General features: G+C 45.6%; 1 protein-coding gene across 5 annotated transcripts in view; it reads right to left on the bottom strand.

The window, feature by feature from the left end:
• Window positions 1-206: 206 nt before the first annotated feature.
• The window catches only part of LOC137327144 (ribosomal protein S6 kinase alpha-3), a 90,584-nt gene continuing 63,405 nt past the window's right edge, over window positions 207-27,385 (bottom strand). For all 5 annotated transcript variants that reach the window (XM_067992641.1, XM_067992642.1, XM_067992643.1 and 2 more), the window contains 8 exons: window positions 25,758-25,880; window positions 24,285-24,374; window positions 23,890-24,048; window positions 7,284-7,445; window positions 4,909-4,985; window positions 4,067-4,184; window positions 2,534-2,674; window positions 207-1,844 (listed from right to left, as the gene is read on the bottom strand). In XM_067992641.1, the coding sequence (XP_067848742.1) occupies window positions 1,719-1,844; window positions 2,534-2,674; window positions 4,067-4,184; window positions 4,909-4,985; window positions 7,284-7,445; window positions 23,890-24,048; window positions 24,285-24,374; window positions 25,758-25,880 (996 nt within the window). In that variant the 3' untranslated portion in view covers window positions 207-1,718. The remainder of the gene's footprint in view (window positions 1,845-2,533; window positions 2,675-4,066; window positions 4,185-4,908; window positions 4,986-7,283; window positions 7,446-23,889; window positions 24,049-24,284; window positions 24,375-25,757; window positions 25,881-27,385) is intronic.

Genomic DNA, 27,385 nt, shown 5'->3' with positions numbered 1-27,385 from the left:
TTCATAGACCAGCACAGACACAATGGGCTGAATGGCCTCCTTCAGTGCTGTAAGATTCTATGATTCTACAAGAACAACTGAAATGTATAAAGTAGTTGAGCTAGATTTTCCTTCCAAAGTAGGTTGAAATAATTCCACAAATTAGCACTTATTGATTAGTCAATCAAAAGAAAAGCTCTCAAGTTGCAAGTAAAATGACAGCACGATTTTAATAAGTTTGAAATTTTATTTTGTATAAATTTCAGTTTTTCATGATTACAAAAAATTGCCAGCCCATAAGGAGGAACACAAGTAATGATAGATTTCTGATTCCACTCCTAGTGACATCTGGAATAGGCCAGGTTAACATTAGAATTCAAATGAAAACATTCTGATTATGTACCAGAATGAGGCACAATTAAGTCAGTCAATCTCTTTCAGCATTGACTATTCTAAATCGATCCAGTTAAATGGCAGCATCGCCGAGGAAACACCAGCTGAATCCGACTTCAGACTGCTACCAAATTCACACTTTGGTAAAGACAATATAAAAAAAATTCTTGTACATCCACTTCAGTGCTGTGCCATGCTGTGGAGTCTGGTATAAAGTTTGATTTTATAGAAGTGTAGAAAAATATTACATCTGTGATACAGCTTCATTTTAAAAACTCACCAAGTAGATTTTGAATTTCAAAATAATTACATCCCTCATCTTTACACCTTCCCTTCGAGCTATAACTGGATGACAACACTTAATGAGCATTATTTGAATCTATTGCAATCTCATCCCATCAATTATGAGGAATCTATTAAAGGCTGCAATACCTTGAAACTATTATTTTATAAGGATGGAAAAGCTGAAGATATAATGGATACACAATAAAAAATTGATTTCTATTGCTCCTCACTGCGACTGAAATGCTGATGTGAAACCATTTGGAGAAATTTCAATGTTTTGTTTAATGCCACAGTGATTGGCAAAAATACGACCATTACCCTCACCGTATCATGCTAAGCTATATGTAATGAAAGATTTTACTTTATAAACATTCTCTCAAGTAAAAGTTCTCACAAATACGTGCCCTATTAGGTAGGCTGCCTTCTCAAGGATCTATGGATTACAGTATCACATTTGATAGTTGTTTAGCAATTGACCCAGGATGCAGGCAGCCTTTAGATGTCCCTCGGCTACCTAACAGTACTCAACAAAACTTTCAACCGTGGAATACTGATCAGATACGAGTGTGAAAATAACCATTGATGCAGACATACGAATAGAGGACTATGCGGAGACTATGTAAAGGTCATAACATTCAAAAATGGCACAAGGCTTACAGTGATAACATGTTTAGGATATACATTAACTCAAGTGCTCAACTTTTTAAAAAAAATCCCTAATTGCAACAAAAACATTCCAGGTGGACTTACACATTCCCAGTAGAAATTCAGTATGTTTCAGAGTGCTTTTCCTATTGCTAATTTACAAATACAAGTAATACAGTGTTCATTGTAATGCCAAGTTTCTATGCTTTTACCCAAATAACCTTTGTTCCCAAGTATAGTTCTGCTTCACATTCCATCCAAAATTTACAATATCCTGGTATCCAATTGTTCAAAGCAGGACTAGCAGAAGACAAAAAGCAGCATATAAAGATAACTGGGATAGTTTGCTCTCTGTTCTTTGAGATACATGTTAATGTCTAAGGCTGCTGTGAATCCAGTTTTCAGCAGAGGTCACTTTAAAGAGCAGTTGAGGTAAGTTTCTTAACGCCCCTTCGCTGGGCCAGGTTTGAGCAGGCGACTGGTTCTAGAACGGGCTGTAATGGTGTGCGGTTCAACGCAGAGTAAGTAGCAGCCATGGCCCCCTAGAAAAACACAGAGCCGTGAGTGAAGACAAAACACTAATTTACCAAGAGGTGCATCAATAGCAGCAAAGACTATTACACAGATCAATTCATCTCACTGATGTTTGTGGGAGCTTACTGTGCACAAATATGCTGTTGAGTTTGCCACACAAAACAGCAACTACACTTCAAAACAATTTCATTGGTTGTGAAGTGCTTTGAAACATCTTGAGGGCATGAAAGGCAATTATCTAAATGCAAGTTCTTTATTCCTTTATAGATACAACTATGACAACAGTATAAACCCCAACAGGGGTCATCTTAAAATGGTGAATGTTAGTGTCATTACATTATTAACTTTTCTCTCAATTAAAATATGGAAACAAATTGGTGTGTACAAAAACTAGCTGTTGGAAATACTAAAATTGTGACAGATATTCCACGACATAGTCTTAGATTTTTAAGCAATAGATAACAGAATGCAAAGTATGTGCTCAATTTCAAAAGTAGATGTTTGGGGGGGGGGAAAAAAAGAGGAGGAAGAGCGAGCAACGGGGGGAGGGAGGAGGAGGAGAAGCAAGAAACGCGGGGTGGGGGGAAGGAAAAGAGGGGAGGAAGGAGGAGAGAGCGCGCAAGCAAGCCAGCAAGGAATGGGGCAGAGATACAGGGACCAATAGTTCTATGAACAACTGATGAATTGCTGTATTCACCTTTACTAGATGAGGTGCATCCTGTCTGTTTAGGTGAAACTGTGGCAGTTTATCCCGATGGACAATCCAGGGGTGTCGGAAGACCTGGGCAGTGGACAGTCTTTGTTGTGGGTCTACATGAAGCATCTTTGATACAAGATCCTGTTGGATCAAAAGGAAAATTTATATGCTTTTAACATTAATAGGCAAGCGAATACTCTGTCCACTTCAGTGACTACCACACCAAAAGATAATCCTACCTCGACTGACTAATTAATAAGCTGCAGGAAGAAGCTACGAAAATTTTTGCTGCTCCTCAATCTCCGTACTGACACTGACCAAAGCCAAGCATGAGAGAATGGTGAAGACCTGATTGAGACACCACAGACCTGACTGCCTGACAAGAAAATGAGCTTCAGTTGGATCTGCATTAATGGAGATTTGTGAACAGTGAAAACTCACTAAACCTTACAATACATTTCTATTTTAAAGAAGTACTTGGGATAATCTAGATTTTTGAAGTATAAATGCACCAATTAAACTGGCAAATAACTTTATTTCGTGTAGACACTGCTGCCAACAATGGGAGAAAAACTAAGCTGTGATTCTGCGCAATTAAGGTGGAGAAACGATCTGACCAAGATGTAACAGAAAAGTGGCAGCCTGGGTTCAGTGAGTAGCTCTCTCGCCTGAGTCAGAAGGTCGTGGATTCAAGTCCCACTCCAAAGACTTGAGCACATAATCTCAGCTGACACTTCAGTGCAGTACTGAAGGAGTGCTGCACTGCTGGATGTGCTGTCTTTCACATGAAACATCTGCCCTCTCAAGTGGGAATAGAAGATCCCACTGCTTTATTTGAAAAGTATGGGAGTTTTTGCGGTGTGCTGGCCAACATTTATCCATCAACAAGCAGCAAGGAACAGATTACCTCATTACAATGTATTTCCCTACACTGCAACGGTGATCACACTTCAAAAGGAATGCATTGGCTGAAAAGCACTGTGGGACGTCATGAGGTTAGGAAAGGTACTATAGAAATGCAAGTTCATTCATCCGTATGGCACCAACTTCTAAGGGACAGGACCCTAAGTCTCTCTGCCCCCCACCCCCCCCATCAATCCCGGTAATGTTACTGATTTACTGTGGGGGGAAAAAAAAAATTAAACTGTTTATTACATTGGATTCTGGGATTTTTTTTGCAGTTGCAACAGGTATTCAATTCCGTGATCCCACCCATTTTTCCATAAAAAGCGAAACATTCAACTGGGTCAAAGTTGAGTAAACGGAGCAAGAATGTCAAATTCAGTTCTGGAACATTCCTGTACAAACTACCATACTTCAGTATCAAATAAAAACCTGCTGTTACACAGTCACATTTATTCAACCCATTCTCCTCCAAATTCTTACTTCTGCCACCTTAGTGAATCTGAGTTTTTGCTACATCCTTGGATACAGTACAGATTCAAGTGCTTGCAATAGACTTGCAAGCTTTGCCTCAAACTAAGTGTTATACTCAACTTACAGTAAGAAAATCAAATTGTCTGGTGCACTTACCTTAGCAACTTCAGAAACTGTATCCCAGTAACCTCCAGTCAGCTTGAACTTTCCACTACCTATTCTTGCCAATATTTCTTCAGGAGTGTCATCAAGACCATTAGCAAAGGGGGTGTAACTGAAACAAAATTCAACTTTTGGTCATTAAACCATAAAAATGCAGAATTCAAGATAATGACATCTGTAGACTAATCAGGAGTCACTGAAGGGATAATGACATCTATGGACAAATCAGGAGTCACTGAAGGGATAATGACATCTATGGACAACCAGGACACATGTAAATAGGTTTTGTTGAAATAAGTAGTACTAAAGATGTTGTGCGTGTTGGATGCAAGGGGTTGGGAAAACAAGAAAATACCTGTCATAAAATACCACCTTGGTTACTGAATGGTGAATGTTTAAGTAAATGTACACACATGAAGTACATTTACATGTATTGCATATGTGCACAAGGTCTTTTCTACTAAAATTAGTGGATATGGCTAAAACAGCACCGTCGTAGCCACACTTGTGGCTAGTCACTGATTTCTGTTGGACAACACTGGATTGGTATATATTTAAAGTAAGACATGCATATGAAGAATGAATCTTATTTAGACAAAAGAAACTTGCTCTATTACATTAAGATGCTACAAAAGTAGAAAAATATTGATTGCATGAACTCCACTATAATTTTATTTTTTAAGTTGCTATTCCCATTTTCTTACGTAACACGTGGCAAACTATACCCAAGCATGATTCACCACCTTCAGCATAGGGGAGAAAAGTCCAAGAGGAATGCCATTTAGTCATTTTCAATACTTTGATTAGTAACATCCTGGGGTAGTACACAAACTTACCCTGTGAGCATAGTGTAAAGGAGAATACCAAGACTCCAGATATCACAAGCTGCATCATATCCTTGCCGCTTTAAGACCTATAAAAGTATAATACATGGTCTGAAATAATGAAGTTATTAGTTTTACAATCCCTGTTGTATATAAAACCATAATAGGAGTACTGTGAGCAGTATTGGACTCCATATTATGGGAAGGATATTGATGTTTTAGAGGGGTACATCACAGATAAATAAGAATGCTGCCTGGTATGAGGAACTATAAGTATGAAGAAAGGTGTGACAAAGTGGGTCTTTTTTCATTAATCCAATGCAAATTATGGAGTGATATGTTGGTGTTTAAAATTATGAAAGGATGGGACAGGATAGATAGGAGAAGATTGTTTCTAGTAGTTAGGGGTCTACAATGAGGGGCCACAGATACAAGATTAAATGCAAGAGATTTAGAACAGAAATTTCTTTAGAGTTGGGAAGTTGTGGAATTCACTTCCAGGGTCAACGATTGAGGCAGAAACTATGTCACCATTCAATATCAGATTGGATAGGTGGATGAAAGAAAAGGGGTTGAAGGGATATGGGAACAGGATGGGTAAATGTGATTAGGAATATATGCTCGCATAGAGAACACACACTGGCACGGACTGGTTGGGCTGAATGGCCTGTTCCTGTGTTGTATGTATTATGTAATTCAGCAAAATAGCTAAGGCCAAAAATACTTGAGTTAACAATTCTAGTGAACAATGTATTAGCAATTACAACACTGAGCGAGAATAAAATTGCTAGAAAAATTGCTAGAACATAATTACTGGAGTGTTTTTTGACAGGCCAAACCACGCTCAGCCATTTCTTCTCAATCCTGCCCATCCCCCTCAATTTAGTACCCAATGTATTACTATAGTTAATAACTAATGAACCATTCTGACTCTAAGGTGAAGCTCGACCAAATGAACACATTTTATTAGCGAATTGCCTAAAAGTTCAAGGATTGGAATGGCAGCTCCACTGATCTTGTTAAGAAGCCAACTTAGATGCACTTTTGCCCTTATATAATGACATTGTAAGCCTTTCAACTTTTATATTCATCACAATGACATCAGAATTTCAGTTATACCCTCATAATATTGCAGAATTCCCTACTGCATATCTATAAATAAAAGTCTATTTCTCAGAGGCTCTCTCCATTGTGACCCTTTTGATCCCATAGGTTTGAGGAGAAGATTTATTATACAAGGATAGGTTAGTCAAATGTAAGCAGATGCAACAGCTTGACTTAGTTGACAGCATTATCACCTGAGTCAGTAGGATGGAAGTTCAACCCCTACTTCAGGATTTGAGCACATAATATAGGTGCCCATTTCTTTTTGATTACGCCTCTGAAGCGCCGTGGGCCATTTTTCTACATTAAAAGCGCTATACAAATGCAAGTTGTTGCAGTGCTGTTTGTAAATTTCTGACTTTCAGAAAGAGTAGTTAACTGAATCTATCTGCCAGTTCAGGTGGATGTTAAAGATTCCATGACAAAATGGCTCTCACATTTGTGGACATTACATTTCAAAGTAATTCCTTGTACATGAAGCACTTTTGGGAACATTTGAGACACAAAGTGATACAGCATACTGTTCTTTCACTCTTGGAATCCGAGCTTGAATGTCTTCTCTGTTGCCATTGGCCCCATATAAAATGATTTAGAGCCGTCTTCACCCAGTTCCTACAGGGCTTGGGGAATCACAGACAACCTCATTCAGGGCAACCACAAGAATGGCTGGTCTGGAAAACGTAAATGCCAATGATGCAATCAGGGCACTATTCTAAGGTTGTGGTTAAGGTAGATTGTTGGAGCAGAGTAGAGGTGGATTTACTTTGCAGCAAGCTGTGGTGAGACACTTAGGATTGCTTGATGCTGACACTGCATGAGTGTTCCAACCCCGATTAACATCCCTCCCCTTGAGCATAAAAATTCACTGGAAGAAAATTTAGGGTTTAGGGAAGGCAGCTGTTCAACAATTATTAGAAGTGATTTAAAAAAAATTCTTAATCCCCTCCCCATTTTATTGTGCTCTCTCTAACCAGGAAGGCTCAAAGTCTTTGCCAAAGCCAGTGAGGCCCCTTGCTTGGGATGACATGTCCTTCGTCTCTATAGGGAAGTGCCTGCTGTTCACTGGGAATCTCTACTAGCACAACTGAAATTGGTAGCTCAACATGAGTGGAAAGTGGAGACGTAAACCTGCATCTTACCATCCCCTGCCAAGCATTTGGTGTTCTGACACGCTGCGCCACCCCAATAAAGTGTGATCAGCATTAAACGTTTCATTGTTCCAAAGGGAACTTGAATTAAATGTTTTAGTAACGTTTCAGCAAAAGAAATAAAATAGGTCTCACCTCAGGAGCAACGAAATTAGCCGTGTAACATGGAGTCATGAGGAGGCCATTCTCAGCACGCAGCTGCTTGGCAAACCCAAAATCGCAGATACGAATCGATTCTGGATTGCCCGACTCGTCCACGTACAAGATGTTACTCGGTTTCAAGTCTCTATGCACCACCTACATGCATTAAAATACAATAACACAATCAGAGAAATTTTCCATTGCTTTCATTATTGATGCACACTCAATTAAATACTTCCTGAGAGTTACGCTGGTGCATTACCAAGATCTACACTAAAAATGTCTGAATATATATGGTATGGTCTCGAAGTTGGTAAATGCACTTTGAAGTGCATCAGAAAGATTTGAAGTTTGTCTCTGTTCTGTGCGGAGTCAGCGGATATCTGCTGAGTCAGCAATGGAAGCACTATAACTGCCCCGTGTCTCTAGGTTAGAGAATGGACTGGTCAGTGTCTCCAGGTTAGACCATAAGAGATAGGAGCAGGAGTAGGCCATTCGGCCCCTCGAGCCTGCTCCGCCATTCAATGAGATCATGGATGATCTGATTTTTACCTCAACTCCACTTTCCTGCCTTTTCCCAATATCCTTTGACTCCCTTGCTGATCAAAAATTTGTCTAACTCAGCCTTGAATGTATTCAATGACTCAGCCTCCACAGCTTTTTGGGGTAAAGAATTCCAAAGATTCACGACCCTCTGGGAGAAGAAATTCCTCCTCATTTCCGTCTTAAACTGGCAACCCCTTATTCTGAGACTATGTCCCCTAGTTTTAGATTCCCCCATGAGGGGTAACATCCTTAGCATCTACCCTATCGAGTCCCCTCAGAATCTTGTATGTTTCAATAAGATCTCGTCTCATTCTTCTAAACTCCAATGAGTATAGACCCAACCTGTTCAATCTTTCCTCATAAGACAACCCTTCCATACCCGGAATCAACCTAGTGAACCTTCTCTGAATTGCCTCCAATGCAAGTATGTCCTTCCTTAAAAATAAGGGCACTAGAACTGTATGCAGTACTCCAGGTGTGGTCTCACCAGCACCCTGTACAATTGTAGCATGACGTCCCTGCTTTTATACTCCATCCCCCGAGAAATAAAGGCCGATACTCCGTTTGCCTTCCGGATTACCTGCTGCACCTGTATGTTGACTTTTTGTGTTTCATGTACGAGGACACCCAGATCCCTCTGTACTGCAACATTTTGTAGTATTTCTCCATTCAAATAATATTTTGCTTTTTTTATTTTTCCTCCCAAAGTGGATGACTTCACATTTTCCCACTTTATATTCCATTTGCCAAATTTTTGCCTATTCGCTTCACCTGTCAATATCCGTTTGCAGACACTTTGTATCCTCATCGCAACTTGCTTTTCCACCTATCTTTGTATCAGCAGCAAATTTGGCCACAAGGCACACTGTTCCTTCATCCATGGATATATATTGTAAATAGTTGAGGCCACAGCACTGAGCCCTGCGGCACCCCACTAGTTACAGACTGCCATTTTGAAAATGAGCCTTTTATCCCGACTCTTTGTTTTCTGTTAGTTAACCAATCCTCTATCCATGCCAGTATATTACCCCCATCACCATGAGCTCTTATCTTGTGCAGTAACCTTATCAAATGCCTTTTGGAAATCCAAATATACTACATCCATTGGTTCCCCTTTATCCACCCTGCCAGTTACTTCCTCAAAGAACTCTGATAAATGTCAGACATGATTTCCCTTCATAAAACCATGTTGACGCTCCTTGATTGTATTATGAGTCTCTAAATGTCCTGCTACTACTTCCTTAATAATGGATTCTAGCATTTTCCCAATGACAGATGTTAGGCTAACTGGTCTATAGTTACCTGCTTTCTGTCTCACTCCCTTCTTGAATAGGGGCGTTACGTTTGCGGTTTTCCAATCCACTGGAACCTTTCCAGAATCTAGTGAATTCTGGAAGATTACAACCAATGCATCCACTATCTCTGTAGCCACTTCCTTTAAGACCCTCGGATGCAAGCCATCAGGTCCAGGGGACTTGTCAGCCTTAAGACCCATTAGTACTTTTTCTCTAGTCTTAGTGATTGTTTTTAGTTCCTCCCTCCCCTTTGCCCCTTGATTTTCTGCTATTATTGGTATATTATTAGTGTCTTCTACTGTGAAGACAGATACAAAATATCTGTTCCATTCCTCTGCCATTTCCTTGTTTTCCATTATTATTTCCCCAGTCTCATCCTCTAAGGGATTAATGTTTACTTTAGCTACCCTTTTCCTTTTTATATACCTGTAGAAGCTTTTACTGTCAGTTTTTATATTTCTTGCTAGTTTACTCTCAATTTATTTTCTCCCTTTATTATTCTGTTAGTCATCCTTTGCTGGTTTTTAAAGTTTTCCCAATCTTCGGGCTTACCAGTAATCTTTGACATGTTGTATGCTTTTTCTTTTAATTTAATACCATCCTTTACTTCCATAGCCATGGTTGGTTCACCCTTTTTGTGGAGTCTTTCCTCCTCACAGGGATATATTTTTGTTGCGAGTCATGAAATATCTTTTTAAATGTTTGCCACTGCTTATCCACCATCATACCATCTAATCTGTTTATCCAGTCCACTTTAGCCAATTCCGCCCTCATTCCTTTATAATTGCCCTTATTTAAGCTTAATACAGTAGTTTCAGACCCAAGATCCTCGCTCTCGAACTGGATGTGAAATTCTATCAAGGGAAGGTTGGAGAACGGACCGGTCAGCGTCTCCAGGTTGGAGAACGGACCGGTCAGCGTCTCCAGGTTGGAGAACGGACCGGTCAGCGTCTCCAGGTTGGAGAACGGACCGGTCAGCGTCTCCAGGTTGGAGAACGGACCGGTCAGCGTCTCCAGGTTGGAGAACGGACCGGTCAGCGTCTCCAGGTTGGAGAACGGACCGGTCAGCGTCTCCAGGTTGGAGAACGGACCGGTCAGCGTCTCCAGGTTGGAGAACGGACCGGTCAGCGTCTCCAGGTTGGAGAACGGACCGGTCAGCGTCTCCAGGTTGGAGAACGGACCGGTCAGCGTCTCCAGGTTGGAGAACGGACCGGTCAGCGTCTCCAGGTTGGAGAACGGACCGGTCAGCGTCTCCAGGTTGGAGAACGGACCGGTCAGCGTCTCCAGGTTGGAGAACGGACCGGTCAGCGTCTCCAGGTTGGAGAACGGACCGGTCAGCGTCTCCAGGTTGGAGAACGGACCGGTCAGCGTCTCCAGGTTGGAGAACGGACCGGTCAGCGTCTCCAGGTTGGAGAACGGACCGGTCAGCGTCTCCAGGTTGGAGAACGGACCGGTCAGCGTCTCCAGGTTGGAGAACGGACCGGTCAGCGTCTCCAGGTTGGAGAACGGACCGGTCAGCGTCTCCAGGTTGGAGAACGGACCGGTCAGCGTCTCCAGGTTGGAGAACGGACCGGTCAGCGTCTCCAGGTTGGAGAACGGACCGGTCAGCGTCTCCAGGTTGGAGAACGGACCGGTCAGCGTCTCCAGGTTGGAGAACGGACCGGTCAGCGTCTCCAGGTTGGAGAACGGACCGGTCAGCGTCTCCAGGTTGGAGAACGGACCGGTCAGCGTCTCCAGGTTGGAGAACGGACCGGTCAGCGTCTCCAGGTTGGAGAACGGACCGGTCAGCGTCTCCAGGTTGGAGAACGGACCGGTCAGCGTCTCCAGGTTGGAGAACGGACCGGTCAGCGTCTCCAGGTTGGAGAACGGACCGGTCAGCGTCTCCAGGTTGGAGAACGGACCGGTCAGCGTCTCCAGGTTGGAGAACGGACCGGTCAGCGTCTCCAGGTTGGAGAACGGACCGGTCAGCGTCTCCAGGTTGGAGAACGGACCGGTCAGCGTCTCCAGGTTGGAGAACGGACCGGTCAGCGTCTCCAGGTTGGAGAACGGACCGGTCAGCGTCTCCAGGTTGGAGAACGGACCGGTCAGCGTCTCCAGGTTGGAGAACGGACCGGTCAGCGTCTCCAGGTTGGAGAACGGACCGGTCAGCGTCTCCAGGTTGGAGAACGGACCGGTCAGCGTCTCCAGGTTGGAGAACGGACCGGTCAGCGTCTCCAGGTTGGAGAACGGACCGGTCAGCGTCTCCAGGTTGGAGAACGGACCGGTCAGCGTCTCCAGGTTGGAGAACGGACCGGTCAGCGTCTCCAGGTTGGAGAACGGACCGGTCAGCGTCTCCAGGTTGGAGAACGGACCGGTCAGCGTCTCCAGGTTGGAGAACGGACCGGTCAGCGTCTCCAGGTTGGAGAACGGACCGGTCAGCGTCTCCAGGTTGGAGAACGGACCGGTCAGCGTCTCCAGGTTGGAGAACGGACCGGTCAGCGTCTCCAGGTTGGAGAACGGACCGGTCAGCGTCTCCAGGTTGGAGAACGGACCGGTCAGCGTCTCCAGGTTGGAGAACGGACCGGTCAGCGTCTCCAGGTTGGAGAACGGACCGGTCAGCGTCTCCAGGTTGGAGAACGGACCGGTCAGCGTCTCCAGGTTGGAGAACGGACCGGTCAGCGTCTCCAGGTTGGAGAACGGACCGGTCAGCGTCTCCAGGTTGGAGAACGGACCGGTCAGCGTCTCCAGGTTGGAGAACGGACCGGTCAGCGTCTCCAGGTTGGAGAACGGACCGGTCAGCGTCTCCAGGTTGGAGAACGGACCGGTCAGCGTCTCCAGGTTGGAGAACGGACCGGTCAGCGTCTCCAGGTTGGAGAACGGACCGGTCAGCGTCTCCAGGTTGGAGAACGGACCGGTCAGCGTCTCCAGGTTGGAGAACGGACCGGTCAGCGTCTCCAGGTTGGAGAACGGACCGGTCAGCGTCTCCAGGTTGGAGAACGGACCGGTCAGCGTCTCCAGGTTGGAGAACGGACCGGTCAGCGTCTCCAGGTTGGAGAACGGACCGGTCAGCGTCTCCAGGTTGGAGAACGGACCGGTCAGCGTCTCCAGGTTGGAGAACGGACCGGTCAGCGTCTCCAGGTTGGAGAACGGACCGGTCAGCGTCTCCAGGTTGGAGAACGGACCGGTCAGCGTCTCCAGGTTGGAGAACGGACCGGTCAGCGTCTCCAGGTTGGAGAACGGACCGGTCAGCGTCTCCAGGTTGGAGAACGGACCGGTCAGCGTCTCCAGGTTGGAGAACGGACCGGTCAGCGTCTCCAGGTTGGAGAACGGACCGGTCAGCGTCTCCAGGTTGGAGAACGGACCGGTCAGCGTCTCCAGGTTGGAGAACGGACCGGTCAGCGTCTCCAGGTTGGAGAACGGACCGGTCAGCGTCTCCAGGTTGGAGAACGGACCGGTCAGCGTCTCCAGGTTGGAGAACGGACCGGTCAGCGTCTCCAGGTTGGAGAACGGACCGGTCAGCGTCTCCAGGTTGGAGAACGGACCGGTCAGCGTCTCCAGGTTGGAGAACGGACCGGTCAGCGTCTCCAGGTTGGAGAACGGACCGGTCAGCGTCTCCAGGTTGGAGAACGGACCGGTCAGCGTCTCCAGGTTGGAGAACGGACCGGTCAGCGTCTCCAGGTTGGAGAACGGACCGGTCAGCGTCTCCAGGTTGGAGAACGGACCGGTCAGCGTCTCCAGGTTGGAGAACGGACCGGTCAGCGTCTCCAGGTTGGAGAACGGACCGGTCAGCGTCTCCAGGTTGGAGAACGGACCGGTCAGCGTCTCCAGGTTGGAGAACGGACCGGTCAGCGTCTCCAGGTTGGAGAACGGACCGGTCAGCGTCTCCAGGTTGGAGAACGGACCGGTCAGCGTCTCCAGGTTGGAGAACGGACCGGTCAGCGTCTCCAGGTTGGAGAACGGACCGGTCAGCGTCTCCAGGTTGGAGAACGGACCGGTCAGCGTCTCCAGGTTGGAGAACGGACCGGTCAGCGTCTCCAGGTTGGAGAACGGACCGGTCAGCGTCTCCAGGTTGGAGAACGGACCGGTCAGCGTCTCCAGGTTGGAGAACGGACCGGTCAGCGTCTCCAGGTTGGAGAACGGACCGGTCAGCGTCTCCAGGTTGGAGAACGGACCGGTCAGCGTCTCCAGGTTGGAGAACGGACCGGTCAGCGTCTCCAGGTTGGAGAACGGACCGGTCAGCGTCTCCAGGTTGGAGAACGGACCGGTCAGCGTCTCCAGGTTGGAGAACGGACCGGTCAGCGTCTCCAGGTTGGAGAACGGACCGGTCAGCGTCTCCAGGTTGGAGAACGGACCGGTCAGCGTCTCCAGGTTGGAGAACGGACCGGTCAGCGTCTCCAGGTTGGAGAACGGACCGGTCAGCGTCTCCAGGTTGGAGAACGGACCGGTCAGCGTCTCCAGGTTGGAGAACGGACCGGTCAGCGTCTCCAGGTTGGAGAACGGACCGGTCAGCGTCTCCAGGTTGGAGAACGGACCGGTCAGCGTCTCCAGGTTGGAGAACGGACCGGTCAGCGTCTCCAGGTTGGAGAACGGACCGGTCAGCGTCTCCAGGTTGGAGAACGGACCGGTCAGCGTCTCCAGGTTGGAGAACGGACCGGTCAGCGTCTCCAGGTTGGAGAACGGACCGGTCAGCGTCTCCAGGTTGGAGAACGGACCGGTCAGCGTCTCCAGGTTGGAGAACGGACCGGTCAGCGTCTCCAGGTTGGAGAACGGACCGGTCAGCGTCTCCAGGTTGGAGAACGGACCGGTCAGCGTCTCCAGGTTGGAGAACGGACCGGTCAGCGTCTCCAGGTTGGAGAACGGACCGGTCAGCGTCTCCAGGTTGGAGAACGGACCGGTCAGCGTCTCCAGGTTGGAGAACGGACCGGTCAGCGTCTCCAGGTTGGAGAACGGACCGGTCAGCGTCTCCAGGTTGGAGAACGGACCGGTCAGCGTCTCCAGGTTGGAGAACGGACCGGTCAGCGTCTCCAGGTTGGAGAACGGACCGGTCAGCGTCTCCAGGTTGGAGAACGGACCGGTCAGCGTCTCCAGGTTGGAGAACGGACCGGTCAGCGTCTCCAGGTTGGAGAACGGACCGGTCAGCGTCTCCAGGTTGGAGAACGGACCGGTCAGCGTCTCCAGGTTGGAGAACGGACCGGTCAGCGTCTCCAGGTTGGAGAACGGACCGGTCAGCGTCTCCAGGTTGGAGAACGGACCGGTCAGCGTCTCCAGGTTGGAGAACGGACCGGTCAGCGTCTCCAGGTTGGAGAACGGACCGGTCAGCGTCTCCAGGTTGGAGAACGGACCGGTCAGCGTCTCCAGGTTGGAGAACGGACCGGTCAGCGTCTCCAGGTTGGAGAACGGACCGGTCAGCGTCTCCAGGTTGGAGAACGGACCGGTCAGCGTCTCCAGGTTGGAGAACGGACCGGTCAGCGTCTCCAGGTTGGAGAACGGACCGGTCAGCGTCTCCAGGTTGGAGAACGGACCGGTCAGCGTCTCCAGGTTGGAGAACGGACCGGTCAGCGTCTCCAGGTTGGAGAACGGACCGGTCAGCGTCTCCAGGTTGGAGAACGGACCGGTCAGCGTCTCCAGGTTGGAGAACGGACCGGTCAGCGTCTCCAGGTTGGAGAACGGACCGGTCAGCGTCTCCAGGTTGGAGAACGGACCGGTCAGCGTCTCCAGGTTGGAGAACGGACCGGTCAGCGTCTCCAGGTTGGAGAACGGACCGGTCAGCGTCTCCAGGTTGGAGAACGGACCGGTCAGCGTCTCCAGGTTGGAGAACGGACCGGTCAGCGTCTCCAGGTTGGAGAACGGACCGGTCAGCGTCTCCAGGTTGGAGAACGGACCGGTCAGCGTCTCCAGGTTGGAGAACGGACCGGTCAGCGTCTCCAGGTTGGAGAACGGACCGGTCAGCGTCTCCAGGTTGGAGAACGGACCGGTCAGCGTCTCCAGGTTGGAGAACGGACCGGTCAGCGTCTCCAGGTTGGAGAACGGACCGGTCAGCGTCTCCAGGTTGGAGAACGGACCGGTCAGCGTCTCCAGGTTGGAGAACGGACCGGTCAGCGTCTCCAGGTTGGAGAACGGACCGGTCAGCGTCTCCAGGTTGGAGAACGGACCGGTCAGCGTCTCCAGGTTGGAGAACGGACCGGTCAGCGTCTCCAGGTTGGAGAACGGACCGGTCAGCGTCTCCAGGTTGGAGAACGGACCGGTCAGCGTCTCCAGGTTGGAGAACGGACCGGTCAGCGTCTCCAGGTTGGAGAACGGACCGGTCAGCGTCTCCAGGTTGGAGAACGGACCGGTCAGCGTCTCCAGGTTGGAGAACGGACCGGTCAGCGTCTCCAGGTTGGAGAACGGACCGGTCAGCGTCTCCAGGTTGGAGAACGGACCGGTCAGCGTCTCCAGGTTGGAGAACGGACCGGTCAGCGTCTCCAGGTTGGAGAACGGACCGGTCAGCGTCTCCAGGTTGGAGAACGGACCGGTCAGCGTCTCCAGGTTGGAGAACGGACCGGTCAGCGTCTCCAGGTTGGAGAACGGACCGGTCAGCGTCTCCAGGTTGGAGAACGGACCGGTCAGCGTCTCCAGGTTGGAGAACGGACCGGTCAGCGTCTCCAGGTTGGAGAACGGACCGGTCAGCGTCTCCAGGTTGGAGAACGGACCGGTCAGCGTCTCCAGGTTGGAGAACGGACCGGTCAGCGTCTCCAGGTTGGAGAACGGACCGGTCAGCGTCTCCAGGTTGGAGAACGGACCGGTCAGCGTCTCCAGGTTGGAGAACGGACCGGTCAGCGTCTCCAGGTTGGAGAACGGACCGGTCAGCGTCTCCAGGTTGGAGAACGGACCGGTCAGCGTCTCCAGGTTGGAGAACGGACCGGTCAGCGTCTCCAGGTTGGAGAACGGACCGGTCAGCGTCTCCAGGTTGGAGAACGGACCGGTCAGCGTCTCCAGGTTGGAGAACGGACCGGTCAGCGTCTCCAGGTTGGAGAACGGACCGGTCAGCGTCTCCAGGTTGGAGAACGGACCGGTCAGCGTCTCCAGGTTGGAGAACGGACCGGTCAGCGTCTCCAGGTTGGAGAACGGACCGGTCAGCGTCTCCAGGTTGGAGAACGGACCGGTCAGCGTCTCCAGGTTGGAGAACGGACCGGTCAGCGTCTCCAGGTTGGAGAACGGACCGGTCAGCGTCTCCAGGTTGGAGAACGGACCGGTCAGCGTCTCCAGGTTGGAGAACGGACCGGTCAGCGTCTCCAGGTTGGAGAACGGACCGGTCAGCGTCTCCAGGTTGGAGAACGGACCGGTCAGCGTCTCCAGGTTGGAGAACGGACCGGTCAGCGTCTCCAGGTTGGAGAACGGACCGGTCAGCGTCTCCAGGTTGGAGAACGGACCGGTCAGCGTCTCCAGGTTGGAGAACGGACCGGTCAGCGTCTCCAGGTTGGAGAACGGACCGGTCAGCGTCTCCAGGTTGGAGAACGGACCGGTCAGCGTCTCCAGGTTGGAGAACGGACCGGTCAGCGTCTCCAGGTTGGAGAACGGACCGGTCAGCGTCTCCAGGTTGGAGAACGGACCGGTCAGCGTCTCCAGGTTGGAGAACGGACCGGTCAGCGTCTCCAGGTTGGAGAACGGACCGGTCAGCGTCTCCAGGTTGGAGAACGGACCGGTCAGCGTCTCCAGGTTGGAGAACGGACCGGTCAGCGTCTCCAGGTTGGAGAACGGACCGGTCAGCGTCTCCAGGTTGGAGAACGGACCGGTCAGCGTCTCCAGGTTGGAGAACGGACCGGTCAGCGTCTCCAGGTTGGAGAACGGACCGGTCAGCGTCTCCAGGTTGGAGAACGGACCGGTCAGCGTCTCCAGGTTGGAGAACGGACCGGTCAGCGTCTCCAGGTTGGAGAACGGACCGGAAAGAGAAAAATCTAACAGCCTCAGGGTCCCTGCTCCTGGAATCATGGAATGGCTCCAGCACAGGAGGCAGCCATTTGGCTCATTGAGCCCATGCTGGCTCTTTGCAAGAGCAATCCAGCTAGTCCCACTCCCCCATCCTTTCCCCGTAGCCCTGCAATTTTTTTCCTTCAAGCACTTATCCAATTCCCTTTTGAAAGCCACGATTGAATCCACCTCCACCACCTTTCAGACAGAGCATTCCAGATTATAACCACTCGCTGAGTAAAAAAGTTTTTCCTCATGTCGCCTTTGGTTCTTTTGCCAGTTACCTTAAATCCGTGTCCTCTGGTTCTCGACCCTTCTGCCAATGGGAACAGCTTCTATCTACTCTGCTTAGAGGTGTTCAAAATCATAAGGGGTCTATCAAATCTCCTCTCAACCTTCTCTGCTGTGAGAACAACACCAGCTTCCTCAGTCTATTCATATAACTGAAGTCCCTCATCCCTGGAACCATTCCAGTAAATCTTTTCTGCACCCACTCCAAGGCCTTCACATCCTTCCTAAAGGGTGGTGCCCAGAACTGGACACAATACTCCAGTTGTGGCCGAACCAGTGTTTTATAAAAGGTTCATTGCAACTTCCTGATGGCTATTTAGCACTTACCCTTGAAGTACACATTTGTGGACTTTAGGTGATGCTAGGATTGTGCTCAACTTTGATTAGTCCCATGGTTGAATAGGCTTTTGATGCTTACTGCCCAGGATATGTTAAGAATGGATACTTAGTGAGGGACTGGATAGCAGCCAATATGAGTAAAGGGAGACATTGGAGGGAGAAAAAAAAACAATTTCACACAGACTTCATCAGTTCCTTATGTGCTTTGCTTTTGTGCTAATTTGAAATTGATTTTGCAATTTCAATAGAAGTTATCCATCAAAATCTTGCTAGTAGATTTCTTCAAAACATTAATTTCTAGAGACTGGCTGACAGCAGTTTTCATTTTGGAACCTGAGTTTCAAGCCAACCTAGACCAATGAAATGAAAGTCTCCTTTCTCTACCGGCACTAAAGGGGTTTAAGTGAAATTAGTTTGGTGTCAATCAAATTCCTAGGAAGGTGAGTCATTATCACAACATTGTTCTTATTCAACACTAATTGGCAGTCATACTAAGCGACAAGGATGGGAACTGTGGAAGAAGCATTGCATCTGTGCAGTTGAGTGCGCGTGCTCTTCCCAATTTGAGGATTAAGACATTATTGGGGAAAAAATGCAGTTTTATTCTGCACCTATCCATGCTATACCTCATCTTTCAGTGCTTGATGTTGACACTGCAAAAAAATGTTCCATTCCCCAGCTGACATCATTCACCTTGAGAACAAAAACAAAATCTACAACTTATTGGCATATTAACAAAAACACATATACCCTGAAACTCTCAGCAGTTCATTTATATTAAACCATTCAATGTGGTGTCTTCATTTGCAGAAGAAGAACACTTCTTAAAACCATTTGTTTTAATCTCTGGTGTTCTCCCTCTGTGCTCTGTACATTCACTGGCTGAGAGAACAGGCTAGAAAATGTGATCCAGGTATCTGCCAATATCATTCCTTAACCAGGTACTGGAGCTGTGCTAGGTGACTGTCACTCAGCTTTTCTCCTCTATCCTTGTGCACAATTGCTTGGCCTCCATCTAACACCGCTCGGAACAGCACACAGGGGTCAAACATGATGTGGGGAAATTACAGATGCAAACTCGCTTCCACTCTACACTGTGTACAAAACCACCACAGGACTGGGACAAATCTGAGTGAAGAAGTCAGCAAAGCACTTAAATGTACATCGAAGAGCAGTCACAAATGAAGAGTGATTGCAATTTAAGGTAGCTTATTAAAATGTTAAATTTACTCTTATCTAATGAAGGGCAACGTGGCCATAACCCAAAAATGTGATCTAGGGTTGTGGAGCAGGTATAAGGTCAGAAATTAAGGAAATGCAACGCTCAATACTGGAATCAGGATAGATTACTCCACTTCCCAACAGATAATGGAGCAAGGGGTTTGAAGTTTACCTTGATGAATGTCAATTTTCATGTACAGCTGAAGATTCTATGCAGCTGCAGTACGTAAAGGAAGATCAAATTTGATGGAGTTGAACAATATGCATAATTTAAATTTGAGTTACTTTCCAGAGGATCTGAAGAGTGAACTGGCAGCAAGTACCACCAGCTACTGCCAATTGGGTTGCATTACTGTGGAGCATACAAAGGGAAAATTAATGAGGAAGCTGTTATGTAGTTCTCCAGCAGAAACCCCAGTGTACTTCATAAAGTTGGGCTCTGCAATTATTTCACTGACTGACTGAACAATTATTACTCAGTAAGGCAGGAGCTGTAAAGAAATGCATGGTTGCTAGCTTCCAAACTGGCTCTCCAATCTGTGGCAGATATTCTAGTGCTTGAATCATACCAGAGGGAGGTACATACAGTCCAAGATTCTCAGCTGCCATTTAGCAATGGGTTATAGATCGCTATCTTGAACCCAACCGAACATATACTTTTACCCTTGCTCTTCGACATTTGATTTCCTACACCAACTCCACCATTGCTCAAGTCCTTCCATTACATGACTGGATGTCAATGGACAGAAACTAATTTTTGAGCTACATTTCATGAACCTGTGACTTGATTCACTGTTACAATAATCTGCAACACATGATGTGCTTGGTAAACCAAAATCTTTATTTGGAGTGTATCCAGAGAAAACATCTCTTCCCATTTTTCAGGATTATTTTTCTGAGACATGGGTGTTTTGATTTGGATGGCTGTTTTGCCATACTTCATCTATGCAGGGAACAGTGGAAAGGAACCTCCACCTGGAGAAATAAAACAACGTTTTCTCCACAGCCATACAGACCCTACATAATCTGTCATGACTGGCCAAAGTTAGGAAATCGACCCATGTCCTCGCAAACAACCTCAGTGGCCGAGACCTCAAAACCTGAAATACTGGCTGTTATAGAAAATTCCACCAGATACTGGAAAGAATCAATTCAAAGCAGAATTCTCAGGACATAACAGGCCAATTTGAGGATACACAAATATTCTGTTCAAAGTAAATATTACTAAGAACCAGGTGGTGAGATATATGGCCCTTTTCCTCATCTTTCCTTAGATACGGGCACACTCAGATTTTCTTGAACATTTTCCGATTAATATATCACTTGCAATGAGCTCACTGTGTAAAACAATGGCCATCGACGTGTTATCATGTGGATAAGGTTAAGGCTTTCAGTACCACTAGAATCTCCATTCTCCTGTCATTGCAAAGGCAAAAACTTGTACTTCAGCCTATTCATATGGACAGAAAGATCTTGCACGACTGAAGTTTGCGTCAAAATCCAGCATTCAGAGGGGGACTGAGGATGTTTGAAGTTTTGTACAAAAAAAGGGGAACATCTCACATATTACCTCTACTTTATTGTGTCTTTGGAGCTCTTACTGATCCAGTATTGACTACTGTGGCATCCACCATGGCTATCCTTTTCCTACCAGTCAACACTCCCAAAGGTGAGGTACTGATGCTACATTTGTTGTGACGACTTGTTCTTCAGCACTAGATTCTACTACAGCAACCCTGACTCCAAGTGGCATTAGTGTTTTAGGGCAAGAGGCCAAGAAGGTGGACAGCATTTAAGGAATAAAATACTCAAGACCAGGAATCATACATATAATTTTAAAATGGCTAAATTCAAAAGGTATGAGGGAAGGACTAAAGGCAATAGATTGGGGTAAGTTACTCAGACACTTTAGTAGAGGACAAGTGGAACACCTTTCAAGGAATAATGCTGAACGTGCAGCATAAATAAATTCCTAAAACTAACTAGCTCACACTAAGCAAACGTGACCCTGAATGGATTAACAAGTAAAATGGAAGATGACTAAAAAATCCTGCAGGGAGCAAGGGGAAGGGCTTCACTGGGATGAATATAAAAAGATGCAGAAACACGTTAAAAGGATGATTAAGAGGGGCAAAGAATGACCTAGAAAAAAAACATAGCAGCACAAGCAAAACAAGTGAACAAAATCTCAGTAGAACAGCAGGAGGAAGAAGAGGTAAAAACCCTAACAGATACAGGCAAGCTTGAAATGGAGAATGAATACAAAATAGTAGATACAATTACTTCTTCCAAGTGTCTTCACCTATGCCCCACATTCTGGAATTCCCTCCCTAAACCCATCTGTCTCTAACTCCCTCTCTTCTTTTAAGACCCTATTTAAAACCCACCTCTGAGCAAGCTTTTGGTCACTTTGGCTTGGCATTTTTTTTTTAAGATTACACCTCAACTGCTTTGGGTTGTATTTGCTAGGTTAAAGGCGCTTTATAAATGTAAATTGCTCTTGTTGCATTCATAACAGAAAACACGAGCAACATGCTGTCCCCAAATGGAGTTGATCCAAGTAAAATAAAGGACTTCAATGTTAATGAGATGGAAGCCTAAACAGGCTAAAAGGGCGCAAAACAAATCTCCAAGGGTAGATGGTACTGGAGCTGGAGCAAATTTGAGAGGCACTGGCAATTATGACGGAGTTATTAGATACTGGAAACAGGCCAACTTGGTGCCCATATTAAAAGAAAGAGGGTAAAAGAGACAAGCACCTACAGATCCAGTTGTCTTACTTCCATTCAGTGTTAAATAATGGATTTGGTTATCAGGTGAAAACCTGAAGATTATCTGCTCAAAAATAATTGAGTCAGCAGCTGGCAACACAGCTTCAGATAGAGGAGATCCTACCTGACCTACTTCCTTGAGGAAGTGGGAACCCAAATAAACTGATAAGCCCTACGAAGTGGTGATCCTAGGCATGTGACAAAGTTCCACACAAAAGGCTAGTATTTAAAATTAAAGCTGTAGGGAGTCAGGATAAACGCTAGGAATGAATAAGAAATTGGATGAAGGGTAGAAAGCGAGTAATTGTTAGGAGTTATGTTGGGGTGCCCCAGGGATCGGTGTTTTTAATTTACATAATATTAGATTCAGAAACAATGCGAAGTGGTCAAATATGCAGATGGTGGATTCTGAGAATACAGCTCAGAAATTACAGAATGAGTTGGATATAATGTGTAAGCAGGCAAAAAATGGCACATGGAAATTTAATGTGGACAAGTGTAAAGTATCATAAATAAGAAAAAATAAACACATGTACTCCAGGAATGGTGTTGAATAGCCAAGGACAAAACTAAGAGACTTAAGCATTTCAGTAAACTTAATACTCAACAGTTCAACTACTGCATGGCAGCAATCAACAAAAGCCAACAGATGTTGGCAGTAGATAGCCAGAATAGTAGTCTACAAGTCAGAGGAACTTGTGACCAAACCGTACAGCACTCTGATCAGACTGATCAATGAGGTACAATGGTCACGAAAGGCAGTGTAGATAACAGTCAAGGGGCATCAAGAGGTGATCTTATAGAGGTATACAGGATAGTTAAAGGGAAGAAGGTAAATTCAGAATAATATAAATTGAATCAGAGTAGGGCATCCGAGCTAGTAAGAGGCAAATTTAGGACTGATCTCAGAAATTATTCGCACAGAAGAGAGATCAACATATGGAATCTACTTTGAGCAACAGCAAACTCTGAAATCTTTTAAGAAACAATTGGATGACAGGATTTTTCTGGACAGATTAATTCAGATGGATCAAATGCCTTCTTCATCCATAATCATCTTGTGACTCAAATGCCCTCTAAGAGTTTTGAGCTGATGCAACGCATCAGTGTACATTTGCCCCATCCCTAGGAACTGCATTTGAGCTGGATTCCAAAGGCTCTCTGCATGGAGTTTCAAGTACTGACATTGCATTTTCGAAGATCTTTTTCCAGCAAGTTAGTTTGGAATAGGTTTTGCACCTCAAAGTCAAAACATTGGGAGATAATTAATTGTAGTCAATCACTGGAAAGGACTTCTAGGAAGATGTTCCATTCTTGGATCTAGGTGCTGGCATCAACTGAAGTCAATACTGAATTAAAAACTTGATCCAACCAACAGGATGCCTCTTGATCAATAAGTACAGAGATAAAATGCGTGAATCCAGAAGACAATAATTATACAATAGTTTCAAACATTTCACAAACTTTTGAAGGTAGACTTTACAGAAGATTGGGGACAACTTTGAATGCGAGTAAAATCTCAAAGACCAAAACTGAAATATGAACGCCATTCCTGGTGTTCTCAAAATACAGCTGTTGCCAGTGGAAGAAAACCCAAGGTGTATTCCTTCAGAGCTACTGTACAGTAGGGCCTGAAGACATGGTTACATGGATGCAGTATGACACTACAATTGTTACTGAGACTAACCCTATAGATTCCCCCTCGGCAGAATGGAAGAACCTCTCCATTTGTATGACATAGTTGAATGAGTAATTTATGTCGTGCAGAGATTTCTTACATCAAAATGATAAAATCTGTAGAAAGATTAAACTTTAGTGGTCCCAACTACACAGTCAATCACATCTTTAGGAAGGAACATTCTAATATTAAAAATTAAAATTGGAATTTCCACACAGCAATACTTGACACTTCATCTGAATGAAAGTTATACTATCAGGCATTTGGATTCCAGCTTGATCAGTATAAAAGCTATGCACTGGAATGCCTCCTTCTCTGAATTTATTTTAAATTGTCAATCATGTTTAAATTCTGAAAGGGATCAATTTAGCTACAAAATTGTTCTCTTGAATTATCTAAAAATTAACATTTAAAAAAAGTCTGTCCATGATATTATTACAACACTAGCAGGCTTAAAAGAATGAACAGTATATTTTCTCTACTATTCTACTGCTAAAAGCAATATTGGAAATGTATTAAATTCTATTTACCCCCTGTCCATGCAGATAGTCCATAGTTTTTGTTATGGTGTACAGTACAGCACTGGCTTCGCGCTCAGAGAAGAACTTTTGTCTGAGAATCTTGTCCAGCAATTCTCCCCCTTTCATGAGTTCTGTCACTAGATACACAAATTTACCATCATGATAGACCTGTAGAAATGACAACAAAAAACATGAGATGTACAATCAATACAGAGCTAGAGCATTTACAGAATAAATATCCTTTCCACACTCACTATTTTTTGGAATACCGTGGAATGGTGAAAAATTGTGTTTTATTCATTGTTACTGATACATTACAATACTATCAAATAGCAGGATATACAAGAGTAACTCAGAAAATTGAGACGGCAGCATGGCTGAACTTAATGAAAATCTGCACTTACATCTTTCAAGGTAATGATATTGGGATGCTGCCCATAGCGAAGCAGAATGTCAATCTCCTCAGAAGGATCTCTCTTGCTTCTATCAATTATCTACAAAATAAACAAACATTATAGTTTTGTGCAGGTAAGGGTAAGCATTAATGTGTATACATCAACACCTAATTTACTAACTGAACATCAAACTGCTGCATACCATTACGCAAGTGTTTCCTGATGTCTGGTTTACCAGTTAATAGCTGATTTATAACATTTTCCAGAGGTTTGTGACATGTGATTTGCACAAAATTGCTTTGCCAGAAGTGATCTTTGAGTGTTACACAATTTGCATTTAAATGTATAAAAATCATAACCTATAAACACCACAGTGAAACAGTAATGCAATGGTATGACTGGAGCTATATTAGAGACAACAAAATTAACAGCATCAACATACCAGATTTCCCCCTTTCTGTAGGCTTCTTGATGCAATACACCAGATAACTCAAAACCACATAAGTGGTTGGAAGGTGACACTGCTTGCACTTAAGCATTCTTAAAAAAGAACAGGCATGCAATATGTCCACTGAGAACATGGGATGAGATTCCACAATGAAGCAACATGAAGCAGATCATTAGCCAATTCTTATACCTACTGAATTTCTAGAGATTTCCAACATTCTATTGAGTAAAGTGACAGACATTGTGCTAAATTCTTTTTGATCCTTTTACTGGGCATTTCCCAAAGTTTTGCTCAAGTCTTAATACTTTATAAACTTCGTATTGTTTTCATTATTATGAGAAAGTGGAACCTGTCCCGAACTCTGCCTCCTGCTCCTCACGTTAAATAGCCATGAAGGGAGTGGAAGAAAAGCCCATCAGCTTGCTCCTCTAATGTTTCAACTCAATCAGCCCAACATCTAACTGCATCTTGATCTCCCCTATCAAGTTTGATTCCAATACCTTACCTGGTAGGTCATTTCAAACATATCCTTTTAGTAAAGAAGTTTTCTAGGATCAGTTTTAACAACTTTTCACTAATTTAAATGCACGTCCTCTTGATTGACTGCCTCAACTAACCTTCACTAATATCCTGGGTTGACCTTATCGACCTCATTTAATACTCTCATACTTCGCTGAGATCCTCTCTTAAATTCTGCTCTTTTGCCCGAGAGCTTAAGCTTCTGTAATCTTTCATCATACCTTACTTCCACCTCTGCCCCAACCTCAGTCCATCTGCTACTGGAGCCCTTATTACTGTTGCCACTTCTGACTTGATTACTCAAGCTGGCTGGAATTGAAAACCCCCAGCCTCCATAAACTTCAGCATATCCAAAACTTTATGCTATGCAGCTGATGGTTGCTTTTCTATCTTCACAGATGGGCTTACGTGAAAGGTACTCTTCAGTCTGGAGTGGTCATTTACTATTGGATTCATCCTGAGTCGCACTTTACTTGTACGGTAAAAATAGTAAATGCATGAAAATAGGTGCTTACCTTGACAGCATAATCCATATTAGTAGATCTGTTTACACATCTCTTGCAGATTGAATAAGAACCCACACCAATGTCCTCTTTCAGGTCATAATTGTCTGCAAACTGAATACTGGTTCTGTGTAACTGCAAAAAAAAATGAAGCCAGTCACCAAACCTTTTTCAACAAATGTTGCTTTCTGCATCATGAAGTAAAACTGTCATGAAAGTTAAGGGCAATTTTTAAAAATTATTTGAAGAGCAGGATCTGTTAGTTATTTTATAACTATTCAGTTCATTTTAGCATGGGTCAGTTGAAAATACAACTTGATCATAATACAACGTGCTTAACTTCATCTTTATGTCACCTTCCACTGACCCTGGCCCTATGTATCCCCTACATTTGTCAGTTTGCCTTACTTACCTATTTGCTACTTAAAAAGAAATATTAAATGTGCTATACTTGAAGTGCCGTAACCTACAAGGCTACGGACCATGAGCTGGAAAGTGGGATTCGGCTGGATAGCTCTTTTTTGGCCGGCAAAGACACAATGGCCGAATGGCCTCCTTCTGTGCTGTAAATTTCTATGATTCTATAAATGCAACCTGCTGTAACAAATAATAAAAACCATAGGTGAAGAGGATTGCAATAGTCCAGAGAAGATAAGTGATTGAATTGACAGGACATGCAGAAGCAGATGCTATGGCCAGCAATCAGATCATCAGGATCATCTTCATAAAGAAGTTTAGAACAACCTAACCACGAGGAATGAGACTGGAGATCAACACAGGATAAAATGATGCTCAGAACACTTCTCAGAAGTGTCGACTATGGGAGACCAGAATGAGGTGGTCAAAATTCTGCCATATGAGCAGGACTGAGATGTAGGAACAGCACCAGTGTCCAGAGATAAAACAGGTAATCAGCTCAGGGACAAGACACCAGCAATGGATGTTATCTGTGGAGAAATTCTGACAGCAGACTAATACATGGTAGTGGACATACTCCAGAGGATGTGCAAAAAGGTACTGCAAGAAATAGAATGCCTGAAGAACAGACAAACGGCATCAGTGTCAAGGTTTCCAATAAAGACGAACTAACCAAGTATAACAGTGGGAGGGGGATTACCCTGTTCCACACTGCAAGTAAAGTAATGTCCTCTGCAGGGTAAAGGATCACGTGAACCAGAAATTGAGAGCAGAATATTTCAATCTTTGAAGTTGCAACATAGAAATCTTTGAAAATTATTGAACAGTATGTAGAAAGACAAAAATTGATCAACTTTTTTTCTAAGTCACGTGACAGTCTGCCTGCAAGATCTTGAGACATTATGGCATACCAGAAAGACTATAAACGTGATCAAATGCTGCCATACGAATGCCAGTCTCTGCTGGAGAATGTAGGAAGCTGGTGAACTGAAATCAGTATTCAGACAGGTGTGAGATGTCTTGGTTCCTGTTTAAGGCGCAGTATGAGTGGAAAGAACACGGGCCTTAAATAGGGAAAGAAATAAAATATGGACTACTAGGATTGCTCCAATGGTAGTGCATCACCTCGCAATTAAAAACAGATATACAAACTAAGACTACTCCAGGACAAAGGTCAGACCTTAAGGTCAGCAAGAACAAGTCCAAAGTGCTTAGAATCATGG

The sequence above is a fragment of the Heptranchias perlo genome, chromosome 11, assembly GCF_035084215.1.
Source record: "Heptranchias perlo isolate sHepPer1 chromosome 11, sHepPer1.hap1, whole genome shotgun sequence".
NCBI lineage: Eukaryota > Metazoa > Chordata > Chondrichthyes > Hexanchiformes > Hexanchidae > Heptranchias > Heptranchias perlo.
The sequence above is the reverse complement of the archived record's forward strand: the minus strand, read 5'-3'. Positions and strand labels throughout refer to the sequence as shown.